This window comes from Vicugna pacos, chromosome 16, assembly GCF_048564905.1.
Source record: "Vicugna pacos chromosome 16, VicPac4, whole genome shotgun sequence".
Classification (NCBI taxonomy): domain Eukaryota; kingdom Metazoa; phylum Chordata; class Mammalia; order Artiodactyla; family Camelidae; genus Vicugna; species Vicugna pacos.
In genome coordinates, this window is record NC_133002.1 from 943,913 (window position 1) to 967,325 (window position 23,413).

General features: G+C 39.6%; 1 protein-coding gene across 15 annotated transcripts in view; it reads left to right on the plus strand.

Moving 5' to 3' along the window:
- The window catches only part of ANKFN1 (ankyrin repeat and fibronectin type III domain containing 1), a 288,349-nt gene that overhangs the window by 232,914 nt on the left and 32,022 nt on the right, over positions 1-23,413 (plus strand). For all 15 annotated transcript variants that reach the window (XM_072940142.1, XM_072940138.1, XM_072940140.1 and 12 more), the window contains 6 exons: positions 2,579-2,678; positions 2,991-3,123; positions 3,609-3,725; positions 10,824-11,039; positions 20,301-20,467; positions 23,097-23,247. In XM_072940142.1, the coding sequence (XP_072796243.1) occupies positions 2,579-2,678; positions 2,991-3,123; positions 3,609-3,725; positions 10,824-11,039; positions 20,301-20,467; positions 23,097-23,247 (884 nt within the window). The remainder of the gene's footprint in view (positions 1-2,578; positions 2,679-2,990; positions 3,124-3,608; positions 3,726-10,823; positions 11,040-20,300; positions 20,468-23,096; positions 23,248-23,413) is intronic.

The window sequence follows — 23,413 nt, forward strand, 5'->3', positions numbered from 1 at the left end:
AAGTTTCATATGTAATCTACTCTTTCCAACTATAGAAGGTTTTAAGTTTCTTTTTTAACTCCGTATTCTAAAATTTCGCTGTTATGTGTCTTCATGTAGCTCTATTTTTTTGTCTATCGTGTGGCACACTTGGCAAACCCTTTCAATATGGAAACTTTATACCCTTCAACTATGAGATATTTTCTTAAATTATTTCTTTAATTATTTCTTCTCCAACTTTTCCTCTGCTCTCTCCTATGAGAACTCAGATACTGAACCTCACAGACAAGCCCTTTAGGGTTTTTTTTTTTTTCTCTTCTCCTACTTTTCATCCTATGTTCTTTTGTTCCACTTTCTTGGAAATTTCCCCAAATTTATTTTCTATTTGGCTTTTCAGACTTCGATAGCTATTGTTAATTTCCAATGCTCTCTATTGTTCACTGACAGACCTAATCCTTTTCACAAGGATGCAATGTCTTTGCTTATCTCTCAGGCTATTGGCAGACTCTGATTCACTTTATTTTTTCTCAGCGCAAGCACCCCTCTAAATTGCTCTTTTGTTTCTTGTTTTTGGCCTTTGTTTTTTCTGTCACATGCTTTTCACAACTGCCTGATGATTCCTGGATGTTTGCTCAGAGTCAGCTCAATAGTCATTGGGAAGCTTGGAGTGTGGATAGGACTCTTTATTCACAAACCTCACTGTCAGGTGATCTGGCATGGCCTTATCTTAAGGAAAGCAAGAAAGCCAATGTCAGAATCTTCACAGGTGTCGTCTTAGGCTAGTCAGAGTCTCCAGAGAAGTTTCTTTCAGTGTCCTGCCTGGAGGGTTTGAGTACCAGGGTTCCAAGAGTCCAGTGGGAAAATACTCTGTATGTAAGCTTTCATGTAACCCACCTGTTCTGAGCACATACAACTCCTTCCCTCCATTTTTAACCATACACCATGTCTTCCACTCTAACGACCTCCGTTTTGGTGCTTTCCAGAGAATAAGCCACTGCTTTTCTTCTAGAGTGGGGAAGGGGTATTGTCTACCCATGCAGAATAGGAGAGAATATCTAGAAATCTGACTAGTTTTAAACAGATTTCAACAAATCCCCCTGATTTTAGCTCTACATTCACCACCCACTTCCAGCATTGTATGGTGCCCATGGGGAGAGTTAGGTTACTTCTCAGCTTTCTCCACTGTTAGCTTAGGGGTCATCTTTTTCAAATCTTTTAAATCCATCTGTCCATCTGCTTTCCAGCTACTAAAAGTTCACTTGCTTTTGTCTACTTTCTTATTTCTGTCTTGATAAATTTATGTCACTTTTTTTTATCTCTTTACTCTGCTTTTAGTAAAATTTTGGTATATGATGAATATGTTCAATATGCTGCCTTTAATCAGAAGTCCTAGCAGCATTATTTTCAACCAGGATATGACCAGCCAAATTTATATTCAAGTTAGAAAAAAATGGTTTTGCTTTGTTCTGCCGGGAATAACCATTACCAGCACAAGCCTGAAGCTGACAGGAATGCTTGTGTCAGTCAACTCATTCCCAACGACTCCTGTAAGATAAGCCAAATTGGGCCTCAGCCATGGACCATCCACACCAGGTTTCCATGCCTAACAGCAGTGATATGGACCATGTTCTCATCCCCAGTAACATGTCCGTCAGGAGTCTGGTGGTGACCCCAACAACCTCAGCTTCCCTTCATCAGTTACATTTAATATGAAAATTAAATCAGTGATCATTTAGTTCAGCTCTAGGGAGCACTGTTTGCAGAGACCGTTACAGGAAGTCCACTACTTTTATCAGAGGGAGCTCCAGGTTGTAAATAAAAGAACTAAACAGAAGCAATGGCTGATCTCCGCATCACTGTAATCACAGAGTCTTACACACAGCAGTGTCCTAATAAACATTTATTCAGTGAGTGAGGTCTCAGTGTTTTGGGCTACTGGGTTTTTTTTTTAATCTTGGACAATCTACTTAATTTCTCTGTCTCAGTTTCTTCTTCTGAACAATGAGGATGATAATCATACCTATGCCTGCAACTGTTTCTGTAAGCCAAATACATACACTGGAAAAAAACTGCACAAGAATACTACCGGTGGTTCTTCTGAAGTGGCAGGATGATATGGGATGGATTTTGTTCTTTTATTCTGTGCTCCAGACTTTCTGTAATGTGCCTGTATTAATTTCATAATGAAAAAATTTAATGAAATATGTAGACTAGTGAGAGTTTTACCAACATGGAGAAGTGAGTGAATATTAACAGCAATGGGGGAAAGTGGCAAAAGAGTTGATTCCATTTCTTTTTATCTTCCCTCATAATAAATCACTCACAAGGAGAATATAAACAAAACACCTAAGTGGTTTCTCTTAGAGTTATAAATGTTACTCATCTCCCACATTTTTGAGAAGGTGTTCACTAATTCATTGCTGGCATCTCAAAATACAGAAACTTCTTGTAGGAATGAATGAGCTGAATCCCTGCATGAAACTGAGGATAAGTAACACTGAGGGGACAGGAAAGAGCAAGGCAATGAGGTGGGAAGAGGGTACTGAGAGTGTTGTTCTTCCAATGGAATTTACACTGTATTTTTTTTTCTGTGTTCCAGAAACTTCAAAATTACAAACCACAGGCCGCAAGCAGTCAGTCTCAAGGAGCCTGAAACACCTATTCCATTCCTCAAACAAGTTTGTGAAGACCTTGAAACGGTGGGCCCTATGTATTTTTTCCAGGAAGTCTTAGCTTCTCAGGAATCCACTGGTTTTGGTTCTGAATGGCAATATGGTAGAAATTTCTTTCTTGTTATTAAAAGAATATAAAGTTCACTTTTCTCCTGAGAATCTGGACAAGATAGCAATTTCTCTGAATTCTAGCCAGTGAACTTATGATACTTAACAAGAATATGCTCATAGGTATATTTTAAATTATCTTTTATCATGCCCCAGAATATGTTTTTCCATGACTGAGGCTTGGTAGAGGAGATGATTTGAGGATAACTTTTATTTTGCCTTTTTTTTCAGGGGACTCTACATAGCTGTTATATTTTATTACAAAGACAATATGTTAGTCACCAATGAAGATCAAATACCAATTGTTGAAATAGATGACTCTCACACCAGTTCCATTACCCAAGATTTTCTGTGGTTCACGAAGGTATCCTGAATTCTAATTTCATTTTTCCCTACTTTGCACCAATATTACTACACATAAATCTCTGTAACATTATTGAGGGGTTGAGGGGTCTCCAGCGACCAAAGTATTGGGGTTGGGAATAGATTATCTCAAAGGTCTCTTTCAGCCCTGATATGCCCTATGTCATAAAAAAAAAAAAAAGCCAAAATAGTATCTACACTACATTTTCAAAGCAAAGAGGCTTGCATCCTGTCAGATTGTGTCTCCATTATTCTGAGTTATGGGATCATTTGGCAAAGACTAAAATGTGGGTCTGACTGTTTCATTAACATTCAGATCTTTTTCCAATTGGATAGAGATCAAAAAGTTGTTTTGCATGTATCTGAAAGTGAACTGGAGAACAAACATCAGGGGTCAGGTTTCCTTCTCCCTGCTTTGCTTTGATGCCACAACCTAAATCATGTGCTGGCCTGGACGATGATATGACCTCATGACTTCTTTTGCAGCTGTCTTGTATGTGGGAGGATATAAGGTGGTTGAGGCAAAGTGTACCTATCTCCATGTCCTCATCCACAGTACTGCAAACTCGGCAGAAGATGCTTGCAGCAACAGCCCAGCTACAGGTGAGGGGCAGGTGTTAACCCAGACCTCCAAAGAAATTTTAGAAAAACTTGTCAATTCAGTTACCAACTCTACTTGGAAAGGAAAAGGGTGGACTCCTTGTTCTTCTAGACCCTTAGACTTAAGAGGTCTTCTTGCACAGTCTGAGCTGCACACCTGCTTTTGTAAGGAACCTGTGCTTTTTGGCAGTCTCCTGGAAGAGGAGCAGGGGTCTCTCCTAAAGAGTCTAGGAGTAAACAGGAAGTGTGGAGACTTGAATTCTGGATTTGGTATTAATCAGTCAACTAATTTCTCCTTTCTAAGCCTCAGTTTCATCACTTGCAATATAAGAACCAGATCTCCTGAAAAGCTCTTGATGCTCTGGCATCCTGTGCATCTATGAGTATGTGGAGATGGAGAAAGAGACCAGCAGACATTTTGAGGAGTTTCTTGGCTTGATGTTTATGGTAAAACAAAGGCATTTGCATACATTTTTGATACTTAAAAAAGCAAAACAAAACAAACAAACAAAAACTTCTTAAAAGCTTACCTTTAATTCTGAATTTATTCATCCTTCTATACTACTAACCCAATCAAGATCAGGCCCCCAGGCCCTGCAAGAATCTTTGCAGGTTACAGAGCCCCTCCTAAAAATGACACTTAATTCTAACCAATCTCTTCTGGTTTTCCCTTCATTGTTTTCTGGTATTATCTGAACTTGTGGTTCTCAGCACAGAAAAACATCTGCTACATAGAACTGGGGTCTTTAAGACCTCACTGAGCCTTTATCAGTGATGTCTGTCAGTTACACCAGCCCCAGAAAAAAACTTAACAGGAATCTACACAAGCTGTGTTTGGCCAGGCCATACCAGCCAAAATGTAAAAATAGGGTCATCATAATAAAAAAAATTCCTACACCTCCAACCCCCATCTGCAATTATAGGAATTTCATTTCTTAACCCACGTAATTAATAATTTGATTCTCTGTTAATAATAATTATTATTTTCTTGCTATTATAATTAATTCTGAAAGGTAATTCTTAAGCCTCTTGTGCTATACTCCATTGTGCAGGCGGTTTAACTACCTCATGTCCTCAGTGAGATTCAAAAAAACAAAAAAAAACAAAAAACAGTGCTCTCCATCTACACTTTTTTTTTTTAGTTAATTCAGAACTTTTGCTTTGTCCTCAATCCCACAAATCCATCTGCCTTCTTAACACTGAAAAAAATACAGTGCTTTACAAAGAGTATTAAGTCCATTGTTAAATTACTCAGTCTTGATTACAGAATTTTTTCCTTCAACTCAAGAAGTTCCTGAAGCTAGGCCACAATAGCTGTGCTGAATTCAAAGTGCCCCATCCTTTCATCATTGACCAGCTTGAGTTGGACCAAATCATTGTGCCTCACACAGCTCTTTCTTTAGGATAAAGCTCATTTCCAGTAGGTTCCTTGGTCCTTTACCAAAGTTCTTTCCCAGGAGTCCAGTGGACCCTCCCATTAGCCCATCACACAGCCCAGACATGCTGTGGACAGGCGGAGGATAACTTGGCTTTATGTTAATTTCATGACTACAGTTCTCACATGTAATGTTTGCCTAGTGATCATATTCCACTCCTCTACTAAATTCACTTCTCCATACTACAGGCCAACTATTTAAAACCTTCTCCATTCTACCACATCCCTTCCCCCACATCTCCATCAGCTGATGACTTTACTGCGTAATTCATTAATAAAGGGGAACTAATTCTTTTTCCAACACCAAATTGAAAAGCGTCCTTGCACTGACCCCACTTTCTCTTCCTTCCCGCCTATTCCAACAGATCTCACTCCTCCTGCCAACGGCTCAACCCTCCACATGCGCTTTGGATCTCAGTTCTTCACTCCCTGCTTCAGCTACCAATCTCTCTTCTCATCCTTAGACCCAAACTTCTTGAAAGAGTGGCCAGCATTCTTCTCCATTTACTTCCTCCCTTCCCAGTTAGTTCTAAGCCCTCTCCTTGACTTCTGCTACCACCATGCCTACCACACTCTCTCAGGCCACGAGTAATCAGAGGCAGATGATGCTCATAAAGCCTGTGCTTCAGGGCCCCTCACCTGCATGATCCCTGTGAGTGTGGGGGTTGTAAAGTACTTAGGTGGGAAGAGGAAGCTGGGGTGCAATCAGGAAGCATTTCTGGTAACCTGCCTAAAGAAATCCCAGCGGGGGAAGGGGATCACAAATTCCAAATATTCCAGTATTTGGGGAAGATTTCCTTTCCCATCTAAATAAATATTCACTTTATACCTAATTTTCATATTTGTAATTTTATATTCTTTGTCTAAAACAGGGTCCCAAAATTGTATGGTGCAGGCCCCTTCAAAACCTGGATCCATCCCTGCCAATGACTTCAGTTTCACTAAATCTAATGGACGCTTTTAAGTCTTCTTTGCAACTGACATCTCAGCAGTGTTTGATACACTTGGTCCCGCTCTCCTTTTTTAAACTGCCACATCCTTCGGCTTCCACATCTCCATACTTTCCAGACTTTTCCAGCTTCCTGGCCTGTCTTTCTCACTCTGATTTGCTAGCTGTTTCCTCTGCATAGAATCCTCTTCTACTTCTTTGCTTCACTAATTCCTATATATTCTTCAGATCTCAGCTTAATTTTTATGCTTCCTCAGAGAGGTTTTCTCTGATCTCCTGATTAAGTGAATCACTCTCAGAGTACCTTGTATTCTTCATTCAGAATGGTGATCATAATCCCATTAGTTAACTATTTGTATCATTACTTGGTTAGTGACCAACTTGGACTGTGAGTCCCCGAGCTCCGGGAATGTATCTGTCTTGGCTACCACTACGTCCCCCTATATGTGGCATGTGGCAGGGTCTCAGTAAGTACTGGCTGGTTAAATAAATGTATTTATCAATCCAACCCCTGTGCCCCTAAGATCACACTTGAAGGTACTCTATCTCACCAAAGGGAAAAAGAATCACAGAAATGTACCTCATGCCATAACTCCCACCTGGATAGTTCTCCAGCCCTGCACAGTGACCAGTACCTTGTAGTACTCAATAAACAGTTACCCCTTACAGTGCACAGCAAAGGCCGAGCACTGCCTCCTTAAGTAATAGGAGTCAGTTTAGTCTTTTGTTGTAGGACCTATCGCCCAAACTATTTGCTGATCTTTAGAATGAAAATATCTGGAAATACTGAAGCCACCTTTTGCGGGGGGGGGGGGGGGGCTGTAGGTTAAAGGGCACAGAAAAAAAACTTTACAAAAGAGGAAGAAAAATAAATTTGTGGAAATTTGTACTTAACATTTAGGCCCCTTTACTAATCTAACATTTCGTACAATGTTCTGAGGAGAGTAAAATGGCATTCTTAAATAGCCTGACTGGCATCAGCCATACATAAATCCTACCATTCCACCTACGGTGTATCTCATTTTACTCTCCTCCCCTTTCCAGCATCACTCTCACTGCCTCATGTCAAAAGCCTCCAAAGTTATCCTCTTTCTTCCAGTCTTAATACCCTCCCAATCCATTCTCCACACTTCTGCCAGAGAAGCCAATAAAAGGTTCTGACCCTGTCACTCCCTGACTCATACTCTTTACAAGAGTGGCCCAGACATTTCATCATGGCACACAAAGGTCTTCACTGTCATCTTTCTCCCCCTCCTGTTTCCGTATCACCCTGCCGTACCTTCATCAAAGTGCACATGAACCACTGTGCATCCTGTGCCTTATTTCCAGTATTTATCTGCTCTATAATCAGGCCTTTTAATGCATGACAATAAATAACAGTCATGAAACAACAGCTTTCATTTATTTAACAGAACAGGTGCCAGACACTGTGCTAAGTGCTTTACAAACTATATCTCATTTTTTCTTCACCACACCCTAATGAAAAAGTACTATTATTGATATCCATTTAACAGAGAATAAAACTGAGGCCTAGCAGGTTAAATAACTTGCCTAAGGTCACACAAATAGGAAGTAGCAAAGTCTGGATTCAAACCCTGATCTATGTAACTCCAAAGCCTGTATTCTTTCTAATATTTCATCATCTTATTCTGTGTTCATTTATAAAAAGCAGAAAAATTTTAAATGGAAGAAATTATCTACATTATAGTTAAAAAAGAAAAAGTAGAACTCTATTCTGCATCATTTGGAACCTATTTAAGAGAAGTGGTCTTAAATTTTACTTGAAAGAAGGTAAAGAAAGTATGAATTAACTGATTGATTACTATTACCTAGGCAGGAAGAGAGACAAGTATATGCCAGCAGTTGGGTGTAAAAAAAAAAATTAGAAAGACTTTAAGTGACCAAGACCCCACATTGTTTTTCCTACCCTTAGGCAAATGGCAGAGGCCCCAAGAGGCAGAAGTGTACATTCCTCTTACATTGAGAGATGTCCGAACTACTTATCCTCAAAATACAATAATAATCTGACACTGTACACTGGGTTACAGTAAACTTCCCTCCTCCACAGCCTTTAGGAATGAGTGTTAGTGAGTTAAAGCCAGATAACAATTTATGAATGCTATGTCTTTTTCCTTTTTCAAGGGGGAAAAAAGGTTTCTCCAAAATTTTATTTTTCCAGGACTTAGTATCTCTACTTCCTTTAGCTTCATGTCACCCCGAACTGAATACAGGTCTCTAAATATTATGCATCTGTCCAGGGCTTATTGACAGCCTGTGATTTGTGTGGTTATAACCTAGATACATTTCTGTCAGCCATCAGGTAGCTCTTATTTCTCTCTAGCCTGTAGAATTCACAAGGTTCCCACATCTCCTAACCCTGACTGCACAGCATGACAGGTATTAGCATGGCCTATTTTTCTTCTAGACGCTAAAGAACTCCAATTTTGCCCCCTTAGAACACAGTCACAATTTGTTTTCAGAAAGGTATTCTTCTTTTAAACTGGGCTCTCCCCAGAGCTAGTTATCCAACTCAGTTTGTTGTCCATAAAGAATTTCAGGAATACTTATAGACCTTTCTTGTTTAGCCCATTAGTCAAAATATCCAAAGCTGACAGTGAACCACTGATGACAACTCTGCTTAAATGAAATGACTACCTCATTCAGTACCCACCCACCAGCTTTGGTCCAAAGTAAATCACATCTTTCTGTGTCCCAATGAACACATGGTAATTCAGTCAGCAAAAATTTCTTGAGCTACTACTATGTGCTAGGCACTGTGCAAGGAACCTAGAAAAACAGAGATGAAAAAGCCATGATCTCATGACATGTACATCAATACACAGGAAAGTCAGAGTCATGCTAAGATACAACTTTGTACAGGAAGCTGTAGGGGACAAAAAAGGAGATGGTAAATTCTACCTGTGCGAGCTGGGAAAGTCTTCCCAGGGAGGAGGAAACCTGGGCTGACTTGTGAAAATGAGTTAAGTATAAACAAGGGTCGGGTTCCAATTAGAGCAAAAAAGAAAGTCCATACCCTGCCTACTTGTACTAAGCTTGAGAGTTTACAAAACACTTTCTCATACATTGCTTGGCTTAGTTCCCCAAATACTCTATAAGGTAAGGATTAGCATGAGGGATGTCTGAGCCATTAAGGACCCTTAATTTTAGATAATGAAACTCAAGACCTAAGAGACTAAATCATTTTTCAGAAGTCTACGTGTTAATGAACAGCCCTGAAACTCAACACCAGGACAACTAAAGGCTTAACAGCAGTGGAGTGCTGAAGCCAACTTGTACTGGCTTAGCAGAGCCAACGAATACTCCAAAATTTTCAAAGCCTGTTGTCAAATCTTTCGTACGTCTGGTAGCTCAAAATAGGCTATTGTGGGAGCATTTACACCACAGAAATTGGCATATGCTATGTATCAGGCCCCTGTCTTTCTTTTCTTTCCTTCCTTCTTTCCTTCCTTCTTTCCTTCCTTTCTTTTTGATGGCCAGTTTACCAGCTTGGCTTTGTTGATTGGCCAATAACACTGCATAAATCTGTATTACTACATACAGCTAGACTAAACGCCTTACCCAATTACTTCTCTATGACTTATAAGTTAATTATTGGGAAAAAATAATCTGACTGAGTGATTACGCCATTTTTAAAAATCGTAATCCTGCCAAATGATTTTTATATGTCATAATTATTTATGAGACACCTCACTTATGTGTCCTGTCCTAGTAAATTAAAAAAAAAAATTAAAACACAGTCCCTACCTAAAAGGGAACATTCTGGTTCCCATATCCAGATGTGAATACTGCAGCTGGTTCATTCATCTTTAGGTCATCCGTGTTACTTTTACAAATTCCAGTTCTACTTCTGCTCTTCTGCTAACAGGTTATCTCATCAGCATTTATGTGAGCTCACAGAAGTATCAACTAGGAGTTCTGAGATAATTTGTAATTTTAAAAAACCACAGATATTCAAAGTAAAAGGGTATTTTATCCCATTCATCCAGTGCTCTAGGTTAGAAATCTTCAAATCCTGCATATTTGTAAAACTGTTTATTTTAATAACATCTACCTGGGCCCCTCCACATTTAATGTGGCACCCTTCCCTTCCTACCTTTCTAAAAGTATTGTCTACTTCATTGGCCTAGCTCACAAACAATTTTCACAAAATTTTAAATTAACAGAACTCTCTGAAATGCAGATAAGTCAAACCAGGCCAATCTCCCAATTAAAGTATCTTGAAGGGAATGTGCAGTCATTTGGGGACCTGTACAATGTGCTACATTGTCAATTCACTTCTTCATTTTAAACAACCCCACTTCATACCAGCTTACTGTAGATCTCTTGAAAACTCCACAAGTAGCATACTTGAAATATCAGGCATTTTTCTTTAAAACATCTGGGATTCTCTTCAAGTGCTGGTAACTGAGGTTTATGTGCTAGTGTGTCTATGTGGGTAAGAGATATTTACAGATATTGAATTTGCTTAAAAAAACATAATTTTTGTGCCTCTTGCTATAATCTTTGCAGGCTTATGGTGAAGACTTTTTCTTTGAGCTTCTGTTAAGTACATTTCTATGATGCCACATATTCTAAGCCTGCTTTAAAAAAAAAACGGCTTCTCAGAAACATTAGATAATTATTCAGTGTCTTTTGTTGCAGCTGTGTTGCTTTATCTGCACATCATCTAAGCTACCAGAAATCTATTTGTTTCTAGAATTTACTTGGAACCCACAACTTGGGAAGAGTTTACTATGAGCCCATTAAAGACCGGCATGGAAACATCCTCATAGTCACCATCAGAGAGGTGGAGATGCTCTACTCATTTTTTAATGGCAAATGGATGCAGATCTCAAAGCTGCAAAGCCAGAGGAAGTCTCTCTCAACACCTGAGGAGCCAACAGCCTTAGACATTTTACTGATTACCATCCAGGTATGCAGTACTTTCCATTTCCTAATATATTTAAAGTTCCAAACACATTAATTGTGGCTCTAGTGAAATGTAACAAGAGCCACTTATATACGTAGAGATGGAATGAAGAGGTCCAGAGACGTGTCATTGTTTGTATTCCACACATAGGAAAGATTCATAAGCTTATTTTCACTTAACACTCTCCAGAGCTGGAATTTTTCAAGCAATAGAAATAGTGGGCACACTGAAAATGCCTCTGACCAATGAACCAATGAGAAACATTGAGATAAATGTTTGAGTGTGGGTCCACAGGTAGTACAATTAAAACGTTAAACCAATACCTGAATGAACTGTAACAACAGTACATTTTTAGATTATATGTGTGTGTGTGTGTGTGTGTGTGTGTGTGTGTGTGTGTGTGTGTAAAATACTTGGAACAAAAACACTCACATATTTACTCTTGCTTGTTCTGTATAATACTTCCTTAGGATGGACAGGCATGATTAAATCCATTTTAGGAATGAAATAACTGAGGCTCAAAGAGCTTATGTGACATATGGCCACACACAGATGCAGATTTGGTGAGGTTAATGACGGTTCAGCATCACTCAGCTCCTCACTTCAACAAGCCCCTTCCAAAACCCTACCATTCACAATTTTGTATTCTAAGGAAACCACCAAAAACTGTATTAGCTTCAGGCCCCACCAAACTTGGATTTGCCCTTAGACACACAGCTGGAAAATGGCAGAGCTGAACCTGAACTCAGAACTTCTGAGTGGAAGCAGGCTTCCTCTACTGTATTACATCATATTCGCGGCAGGGCAGGAGTAAGGGTTTTAATGAGTGAGGGAGGAGAGATGAAATAAAAAACGAAAGACTCATCTGAGAACCAAACTGCTACGAAAATCAAAATTCAGACATCTGAGATCCAAGCTCTTTACCTGGATGGCAGAGCTGGGATACAAACCTACCTCTTGTGCTCCTGAGTCCAGCACGCTATCCAGGACACCACGCCATCTCACATATTCTTGTGTGAACACGGGTTCAAGCTGTTTCTTTTTCCTCCTTTTAAACCCAGTAATGAGGGGTGAGTTCTACAGAACCCTCCAGTTAGGCTTGGGCAAAGCGAGCAGAAACAGTTACCTCGAGGCCGACATAACCAATTGCATATATCCACAAGACAGTAAATCCGAGTAATGGGAAAGGGCCCAGTCTCACAGGAAAAAGCCAGACCTAAGCCTTGGCCCAGCAGCCCCCCATGATCACCCTAGACAGCTAGGCCACCAGCCTGCTGACTTAACTCTCATTCTCCACTGAGGGATGGCAGTACAATAATCTCACCTTTCCAATACTTGCACTGACCCTGACCAGGATCAAGTCCACTGCAGCAAAAGTAAGCTAAGTGGTCAAAGCCAACACCTCTGAAGTTGACTCCATGGAATCTGGGTTCATATGAAATTTAGAGAGGGGGTGAGGGTGTGTATGTGTCTGTGTGTGTGTGTGCACGCGCACACGCGTGCGCGTGCATATGTAGGTGGGAGAAGGAACACAGACACATTCGTGGCTCCCCTCTTCACCTCTTATAAGTAAGTGCTAAAAGAAACATTAAAAAAATCATAATAAATTGAGCTTTTACAGGGTGACTAATACACTAATCCCCTATAGGGACAAACTGGGGTCTGGGCTACCTTTGCTCCTAGAAACAGAGCATAGGCCCCAGCATGATATAATACCTGGCTTATTACATTAAAAATGTGTTACAGGTGCAGAAAAATTCCAGTCTGGCAAAAAGCTGTTAGAGAAGGAGACCAAAAATAGAGGCAAGATCAGGTTTCCACACAGATCCAAGTGGAAAATTTACCCCCGCTGACTGGCGCATTCCTGCTTGATGTCATCCCCACACACCCCCCACTTTCCTTTCTCCTCCTCCTCCTTTTTCTCTCTCCCCTCCTTCCCACACAGGTCTTACACCAGAGAGGAAACGGGGGAATAAAACTACTAGGTCTGGTATTCAATCACTCCTAGACTTAAGATGTTAACTATGTCAGGCATTGGCCACAGCAACTCAACAGAGAGATAGGTCCTGGTGGTTGACTAAGGCAGGCTGGGTAATTCCCACAATTCCAGGCCACAAACTACTCTTTTCCTCAGCGTCAGGAGACTGATGTCACCAGGCCTTCTGATTGGAATCCTGAGCTTCTTTCTGCTACATCACACCACATTCTGATGCACCACTTTGGAATCAGGCTGACTGGGTATGATCCCTGACTCTACTTCTTCTAGCTATGTAACCAGAGCAAGTTACTTAATTTATCACCTCCTGTATTCTCTCCTCTACAAAAACCTACTTCATGGGGTTCTAATGACGATTAAGTGAGTCGAAACATATAAAGCATTAGAAGAGTGACACAAAGTGAGCGCTCGATAAATGCTAGTGATTTTTATTATTTCTCTACTCAGAAAAATCCAACCAATGCTAAGCTCTCCTCAGGGCACACCCAATCCATCTCCTCCTCATCTCGACTCTCCCGGGAGACCCTAAGTACTGACTCAAGTCATCTTTCAAGGCATTTCACTACTTCCTCTACTGTTTCAAAGGAACTGAGGAAAAACTGTATAAAGACTATATGATCCACAGTGGGGTTTTCAAAACAGACAAAATCTGAGCCCATAACTAATCTACTAATCTTCAGTGCCCCAGGGAACCTCCAGGGTCTAACTCTCTCAAATTTCTGAGCCTATCAAATCCCAGACCTTCATAACAGGCCTCTCTCATACATCTGGAAGGGAGAGAAAAGCCCTTCCCACACTTGCTTGGGAAGGAAAAGAAAGTTATTATGGACAAGCAGGAATCCCCCAAGCAAACTAATTGGCAGTGAGAGTACAGCTGATCCTTGAACAGCACAGGGGTTAGCTGACACAGCCCCCAACAGTAGTAAATCCACATACAATCTCTGACTCCCCAAAAATTACTGACAGCCTACCGCTGACCAGAAGCCTGATGGATAACCTAGTCAGTCAATTAACACATCCTTTATATGTTATACAGGTATTATATACTGTATTCTTCCAATAAAGTAAGATAGAGAAAAGAAAATGTTATAAAGTAAATCATGAGAAAATACATTTATAGTACTGTACTGTATTTATCAACACCCTAAGTATACACCATCTCCTTACAAGACAAATGTTAGCACCTATATCAATATCATCTTATATAATACAAAACACTGTAGATGTTATACCTGTTACAAACACTAGAATCAAAAGTGAAAAGATAATGAAAAACAGAGGTTCACATTTATTTACAAGTATAACAATTCATGCACTGACAATAAAGACCAGCAATATGATTGCTTTATGGTAGCCTAGTGTAACAGATACCATTGCTTCAGGGTAGACTAGTCTAGACACTAATGAATGAACAGTTATAAAGTTTTTATGGCATACAGTATTACAGTCACATTCATAATACAGTATTAGAAACATTATTATTTTTTTAAAGAACCATTTAGCTGTGATGATAAGCTGATAGGAGAGAGGGGCATACTATATGGTAATGTAATTCTCTGAAAGCAAATTTAGGAAACAGTAAGAAAACTAACACATTATTAATTTTACATTAAATATTATTGGCCTTATGCCTACATGAAGATAGACCACCCATTTCAATACAAATTTTGCCCAATACAAATGTGCATGACATTCCACAAATTTTGTATATTTACTGAAATCCATGTCTAAGCAGATCACACAGCAGAGACCCGTGTCATTCAAGGGTCAATTGTATTTCCAACAGAATGGCCCCTCTCAGGTGCTGCGTTACTCTGACCATAATCTCCAGAGGTTACTTCAATAACTGGAAGCATCACAGGTGACGTTTTCTCTGATGATGAATCTCTTACATTTGTATTACATTCTCTGTCATATCTTTAATATCACTTGATCCTCATGAAAACCCAGTGAGGATGAGTGAGTAATTGGTGTCCAATTCATAAATGAAGCTATGAATTTCAAGGAAGTAACCCAACAAGGTCGTATGGGCCAAAAAAGCAGCACGTGGGACTAGGACACAAGCCTTCTGACTCCTAGCCTGTTGTCCTTCCCGTTCCGCCATGCTGTTTTACACAACCCCCCCCTTTCCTCTAGATCCTTTTTAAAAGTGTGATCCTGGAGAAGCTGAGCTGTGGTGAAACTTGCCTTCTATCTACCTCCCATCCCTGCCTTCCTTCTCTTGTTCTCCTCAGGCATTTCTTGTCACCTACAGAGACCCCATGAAGTAGTTTTTACACCTGAGCTGCCCAGGACCTATCTCTTCTGCCCTTTTCTGCTTTTTTCCAACACATTTCTGCTCTCTCTACCTCCAAGCAACCTCTAACATGGGAAACAAAAACTATTGGAATCAGGAAGACATGGCAATGAGTCAGTTGGGCTGGATATAAGAAATAATTGGGTTAACACAAAATCTTGTTCACCAATGTTCATGACAGAATTATTCATAGTAGCCAAAGAGTGGAAACAACCTAAATGTCCAACAACTGACGAATGGATAAACAAAAGTGGTATATTCATATAGTAGAATATCATTCAGCCATAAAATGGATGAAGTACTGATCCATGCTCCAACAGGGATGAACTTTGGAAACATTATGCTAAGGGGAAAAAAGGCAGACACAAAATGGTACACAATGTATGATTCCATTTATACAAAATTTCCAGTACAGGCAAATCCATAGAGACAGAAAGTAGATGAGTGGTTCCAGGGGCAGGGAGAGAAGGGATTGGGGAATGACAGCTAATGAATGCAAGGTTTCTTTTTGGAGTGATGAAAATGATCTGGAATTAGATAGTGGTGATGGTTGTACAACTTTGTAACTATAGTAAAGATCACTACAGTGAATTTCACACTTTAAAATGGTGAATTTTATGGTATGTGAATTATATCTCAATTTTTAAAAAAAAGAAAGAAACAAGTAGAAGTAATAGACAGTTCCAGTTATCTGGAGAGCCCTTGTCTCATCTAAAGAACAGTCCTATTCAGCCTCAACTAATTGCAGTAGAAGACAGTGGTCCCAAAGTTGAAATATTTTCCAATTTTTAAAGAGAAGTTGAAAACTTAAGAGTTTTAGATAAAATCACTTTTTATTTTTAAAAGATAGAAAATAATTCATAAAATTTATATTCTTTGCAGTCCATGTAATCTTGGGCCACTGGCCACCATGTTATGACCTCTGGGTAATTCAGCTTCCATACCCTGTCCAAAAAAATAAAAGCCCTGTAGTTATTCGAAAAGCAACTACATATTGTTCCTCTAATATAAGCTCTTAAGATATCTGATCAGTGAAGAGAGGGTGGTGTATACCCTTCCCGGTCACTGCACCAACACAACATATTCTCTCCCAGAGGCCCAGCCCCAGCCCCACTACCTCTGGGCCTCTCACTTCATATTTAATAAACATTTTTTAGTACCAACTAGGTGCCAGGAGCTCTTCTAGGTGCTATAGGGGGAAAAAATGAATAAGTCAAGGACCTTGCTTTCAAGGAGTTCAGTCAAGAGAGGGAGACAGACTGGTAAACAAATCAAGGTAATACAAGGCAGAATTAAACCAGAGCCTGATAGCAGCACAAACAGTGTACTATGGAAGCACGGACAAAGCAGCTATTAACTCTACCTGGAAACATCAGGTAAGGCGTTGTAGAAGAGGTGACACCTGGCTGAGCCATGCAGGGTAAGTGAAGTTCACCAGGTGGAGAAAAAAAAAAAGAAAGAAAGAGAGAGGGGAGGGCAAGAGAGATGGAGCAAGGAGGGATGAATTAAAGAGAGGTAGATCCCACCCTCCCTTGGGTCCACAAAGGACCTCACACAACCTTTATCACACTGGGTTAAGAAAAACTTGCTTACACGTCTCTCTCACAGACTGAACTATGAGTCCCATGAAAGGAAGTTCATATCTTGATGTCGTTAATATCCTAGCACAATGCCTGAAACATAGCAGGTGCTCAATAAAAGCAGGTAGAATGAGTGAATTCATAAACCAACAAAGAATCAAGGACGAGAGATCAAGCCATGTACAGAGAAAGAAAAAGCAATCCATTTTGGCTGGAGGTAAGAGACACAAGACGACTGTAATGGAAGAAGACTAGAAATGCAGGTCAGAGGTTAAATCAGGCGATATATAAACCCACAGGCATTTAATTTGGCTTAGGAGGCCTTTCTAACGTACCTCAGATTATGTGACTGGGACAGCTTCTTTCTCTTCCCATGCATTTCTCAGGCTCCAAAAACATTCTGACTAATGAAGGATAAATGACTATGTAAAGGCAGGAAAACACATAGTAGATGCTCAGTAATAGTCTTTAAAAATTGAATGAAAGAGTGAATTACTGCATCCAAGAATGGTGTTGGTTTTTACATAACCACAGTATGTTCCTAACTCACATTCTATTTGTGGTCAGTTCTGACCCCTACATGTTTTTCTCTTATACTCATATCCATCCTATATTTGTACTCTTGGTTTTGGATCTTTACAAGCACATTTTCTTATTAAGTTTCAACCCTAATTATGATAGGTTTACTTTTCCAATGCATCGGGTCATTCAGAGCTTTATTACTATTTTCCAGAAAATCAAAACCACATCAAATTTGGGACCCACAAATTTGATACACACATTCTTCATTTCTTTGTCTGGAACATCAATAAAGATGCTTAACAGACTGACTTTAAGGACCAGTCTCTACTTTTCCCAAATTATCTAGTGAAAAAGAAGGTAATGGAGATATCTCCCTGGTCTATGGATCCTGCTCTTTTCCTGTTAGAAAGTAAAGTTGCTGTACGTTTGCCCTTCACAAAGCCATGCTTATTCCTATTTAGCAGGGTTTCCTAAGTGACTGCAGATTGATTGTTTGATGGTTCATTCCCATTTTTCCCAAAGATCAGTAAGTTGGTGGTCTTTAATTATTCGGGTCATCCTGTGTTTCTCCCCTCCCTATTTCAAAGATAGACACATTTGCCCTTTTCCAGCCTTTAGGGACTCTTACAGTTATCCAATATAGTGACCTGTGGGTTTGTGGCCGTATCTGCTTGCACAGCAAGTACCCCTGGGGTGCATATCGTCAAATTCTGCTGATCTGAATACTTCCATTTTTCCTTCTCTCATTAGCCATTTCTCTTTCTTTGATTACCTGTTCATTTCTCAAAATTTCACCTTGATGAGCTTCCTCTAGTTAAGTAATTACCTGTGATCTGTTCTGAAGAGACAAGATGAAAAAGTTCAGCCTTAACAATCTCCTGATATTAAGAATTCCTTCCTTCTTGATAATGAAATCAAGTTTTTCCAGTCTAGTCTTTTGCCAAACATCTTAAAAGTTAGTCTTTGCTTTTTTATACATGCTAGTTTTGTCTTCCTCCCAATTGTGTCCATTCTTATTCTGTCCTTCTTCTGCTATTCTCGTATGTTCTGTTTTAGGGACATGGCCTGATTTCCACATGTTGCATACCTATTATATACAAAAATAGTACTGGGTAGTAAGGATACAAAGCAATTTAAAAAACCCTCCCATGAATTTCATAGTCTAGTTCAAGAAAAGAACATGAAGGAAGAAAAATGCAAGTACTCATTCCTCTGTATGCCTACATTGCCTCTATTATAAACTGGCTTCAGTATATCATGATCATTCATTTACTCATCTGTCTTTCTTAACCTCTTCAGAATCAGGTTTTACATGGAACCCTATGGGGTTCCATACCTGGAACTCAGTATGTTTGATAAGGATGGGATAAAGGGGACAATACACAATAGCATATGCCGCATGCTGCAGATGGTTGATTCTACAGAGGAGCGATCACTCCTTCAGAGTATACTGTCAAGGAAGGCCTCAGTTTCATACTGGATTGAGGACAAGTTTACTTGTTTTTTCCTCTTCTTTTTTTGCCTTCACTACAGTTAGTGGTAGGGCTGATGCCCTCTTTGTTTTCCCCTTTGAAAACCAGGTTAGACAAACTCTGGCCTATAAGAATCTCTCCTCTATACTCAGTTACCTGAGTCATCACTCCTAACTCTGTTCCATCCCTACACTGCCCAAATGTCTTACCAACCAGTACAGGGAAAGGGAAGTCTGTATTACCAATTACTCATTATTTGAATTCCTACAATCACACAGAGAAGCAAAAGTCACAACCTAAGCAGCTCACTAGAAAACTGACCACATATGAAACAACTCTAGTCAAACGTCCCTCTGTGTTTAATTAGGCTGGCACTTCCTGTTGCAGCAACTTCATTCAGTCTCTGCTGCCTGTGGAATACTGCGACGTGACAATATAATGCAAATTCAATGCAAATCTATTACAAGGTAAATTTTTAAATCGTGTGAAAGATAAAGAATTTTGCAAAGCTAATGAAGATGATGTGGAGACCTAATCAAATCACATGCAGAGCCACTGACAACTGAGAATCTAGCAGTGGTAGGCCAGTTAACAACTGAAGAACATATGTAAGGAACAAGGATTCTATAAGAGAATGATGTGAATATCAGTTATTTAACAAGGGGAAAAATATACTTTTTTTGAATTTTTGAAAATATGAAGCCTTCACATACTCATACAAAAATTATCCTCTTCATGATCACACTGTAGAAGTCAAATATTAGGAACAGTATTTCAGCTATCACACAATTTAGTCTAAAAGTATTAAGCCAAGAATCAATACTTGATTCTCTCTTCGTTCTCAGGATTAGTGAATAATTATAACTACAACCCAAATGTTAATAATATAAGTCTATTGGTATTACTTTTTGTTTCATTTTTGAAGATAAAGAATCAAATCCTTTTTTTTTCTATTTACTATAACATTTTGATCCTTTTCCTGACACCAATTATCCTGAAATAATGAGACTCTCTGTACTGCTTTGTCAGTTTTTACACTTGCAAGTTTCTTTCCCCAGCTAAACAATAAACCTTCCAAAGACAGAAATTATGAAGTCTATTTTTCTTTAGTACCAACACCAGCCTACTCCCAATCACAATTCACACACTTGTGGGACATCTGAGGAAAATAAATATGCAGAATATATTAATAACTGATTATCTGACTTGGAGGCTAATTCTCCTAAAGGTGAGACTGGCTGAACCACCATGCATCCTCAGCATTCATGGTGGAATCCAAGATTTCTCACTAACTACTTAGCTACGGCTCCTCTAGTTCGTGACATGGTGCATCTAAGGAAGGAAGAGGTTTTGAGACTGCGTTTAAAGGTGTTCTTAATTTTGTTTTTCATCCTACAGGATATTCTCTCCTATCACAAAAGGAGTCATCAGCGTCTCTCTCCTGGATTATACCTGGGTTACCTAAAGCTGTGCAGCTCTGTAGATCAGATCAAAGTTCTTGTTACCCAAAAGCTACCCAACATTCTCTGCCACGTGAAGATCCGTGAAAACAATAACATTTCCAAGTAAGTTGTGAGGAGTTTGGGTTTTCCTTGTGAAGCAATGGCTCAAGTGATGAGTTTGATGTGCCCATCAAACTGAAATGTTACTTCCAAGTGAAGTTTCTATGATGCGATGTCCTCAGGGCTAGCACACTGGGGCAAAGGCATAGCTGGGTTTTAACAACAGAATGAGGACGACATGCAGTGTTGGCTGGTGGAAGGAGTGAGTGTCCATTTAAACAGGACACTATCCTTTCACTTTCCTCTCTGCAACTACTGATGCTCAACTGGTCAATGAATAGATACCCTTTTCTTTCAACAATGCTATTTCCAGTATCTTTTCTTCACAGCCTAAAAAGTCATATTTTTTAAAAAATCAGTTGTGTAAATGGGTTCTAGTAGAGAAACTGGTTTCCCCTTCATTTTAAAAGACCCTCCCTACCCTCATTCTCTCCACCCCTACCCCACTGGTCTAAGGACTTTTTTATGTTTCCTATACTCTTTATGGTTCTCTAGGGAAGAAAAGAAGTAACAAGGCCTGAGCTTCTGGAAACTGCTCTTTGGTTTGGCATTATGGTGAATTACCCTGTTAGCTTTGGGAAAGTTGCCCAATCTTGGTAATCTGGCTCAGCTTTACAACGGTCCTCTAGCAGGCCTCTGAAAGTCTACTATAATAAACTGAATTGTGCTTAAACATGAAAAGAAAAGATAAGAAAAGAAAAAGAACTCTCTGGAATTTGTCAAGTCTTCAATGTAGGATTTAAATCCCCCAGATTCTAGTTACACCTGTGAATTTGCTTAACCAAACAGACTTGAATTTGGTCATTTAAAATTTGGTCCCTCAGGTGGGAAGAATCTATTAACTGTAGTGTCTTGCAATGTTTATTAAATACTTGATGACAGTGAAGGAGATGATGATGATGGTGTCCTCTTCAGAGAACTCACCAGCTGCCATATTCTCTTCTCTCACTTACCAACTACACCTAGACTCTAAGTCTGCCATCTGGTGGTCACTTCTACGATCAGCATCAGTTATCTCAGTCCTTCCTAAGAGGTTGCATGGCTCATTTGTTGGTTGATTCAGCAGTGGTTACTTTCATCCATTTTCTAGATTTATGTCTTAAAGGTACAGATTCTTTCAGTGATTGTACCAACTAATTTCCCTTTGCCAAGGGTCCAAGTTTCGTTTTTACAAAAGACTCTGGTAGTCTTCACTCTGCTGGTTCCCTCTCCCTTAACCTTACAGACTAAACTGATTAGTTAGTGGGCAGATGCTTTCATGGTATTCCTCGTGGTAATTTACTTGCTAATTTGACTGCAGATGCTATTTTAGTAATGTGGTCCTTTGAAGTCTGTGCATACTTGTGCTAGTCAGAACCTCCTCATTTAGTTCAGTATCAACGATGGAAGAAAGGAAATCGTTCCCCAGCAGGTTCTCAAAGATTAGCTATTTGTGAAGCCAACAGTATGCCCAGATGGACGTAGAATTTTGATTTTCTTTTCTCTTATTGAGACAAAGGGTAGATCTTTTTCCATAGTCTTTTACAATATGAGAATTGAAATGAAACCAGTATCATGCAGAAACTTTCTTAAGAGAGTAGCTGGTTAAAACAGAACATGTGCTGATGAAACGTTCATGTCACAGTTTCATATTCTGATGCATAGACTGGAGCCCAGGTGAGTATAACCCACTGAGGGGAGCCCTCATAGATTCTTCACACGGGTGGGAAAATACATTAGCACCTCCTCTCTTTCCATCCCGGGACAGGAGGGCTTTCCTTTCCCCTCTAGCCTGTTCCTGAGAGCATACTGCTGCTCCCTGCAGAGTTATGAGGAGAAAATGGACCAACTAAATGTGTGTAGACACTTGTGCTAAAATACCTGTGGAAACAATGTGGCCCAAGAGGGATTTACCTTGATCTTTTCAAGATCCTTTTGAAGAGCAGCCTTTGGGGGACAAACCAGATGTGTTTTCCTCCCACCACCGTTCTTTTCCCTTCCCTTCTGCATGGCATTTGGAAAAGTTCATTAGGAAGGATTATAGAACATGCAGAATAAAGACACAGTTGACTAGTTTGAAAGGATGGAAGCAGTGATGTGTGTCCCCTGGTTCCTTTTATTAGAACTGTCTGGTGTTCCTGTTTGTGATTCTCTTCATTTTTTTGTAAGGGGAAGGAAATCCAAACAGTACCCATGATTACAACAGGCCAGGGTTAAAATGTGCCATGTGGTTTTTTGCCTGAGTTGGACCAGAGTCCTGTGGTTACCCAACTGCTGAATTAACCAGGAGAGGCCCCTATGGTAAAATGTAGGGTCTTAGAACTCACAAGGATCTTCAGGGAAAGAAAAATGAAGACAGTCAGGAAATTACAACAAAATATTTCAAAGCTCCAAATCTCAAAAACTGATTCATTACAAATCAGACCTGCTCTTCTGAGGTGTATGTGGTTTGATAGGTGAAGTAAGCATAAATTAGAAAAAGCTCATTTTTACACTCCATCTGGGTGGCAAAAAGTTCAAATTTCTTGAATTGCATCAAGTTTTAACCATTAAAAATTGGTTATCCAGGTTCTGGACATATACACTAAAAATGTTCTGTGCTGTGTTCTGAACTTTTGTTATACTTCTAATTTTAACTTGACTCAACATACAGAGAGGAGTGGGAATGGGTCCAAAAGCTTTCTGGCTCTGAATCTACGGAAAGTGTGGATCATACTTCTGACTGCCCCATGCAATTGTTCTTCTACGAGCTCCAGATGGCAGTGAAAGCCCTCCTTAAGCAGATCAATATACCTCTACACCAGGTACTAGTCTTTACCGTTTTTATCTTCTTTTTATGGCTCATGGAAACTGCATTATGGCATAAAACTCAAGAGGTGAAAAATTTTTTTCATTGATTTACATACCACTTTTGCACATACATGCAAATTTTGAATTTGATGCCTGTAAGTAGACACAGACTGCACTTCT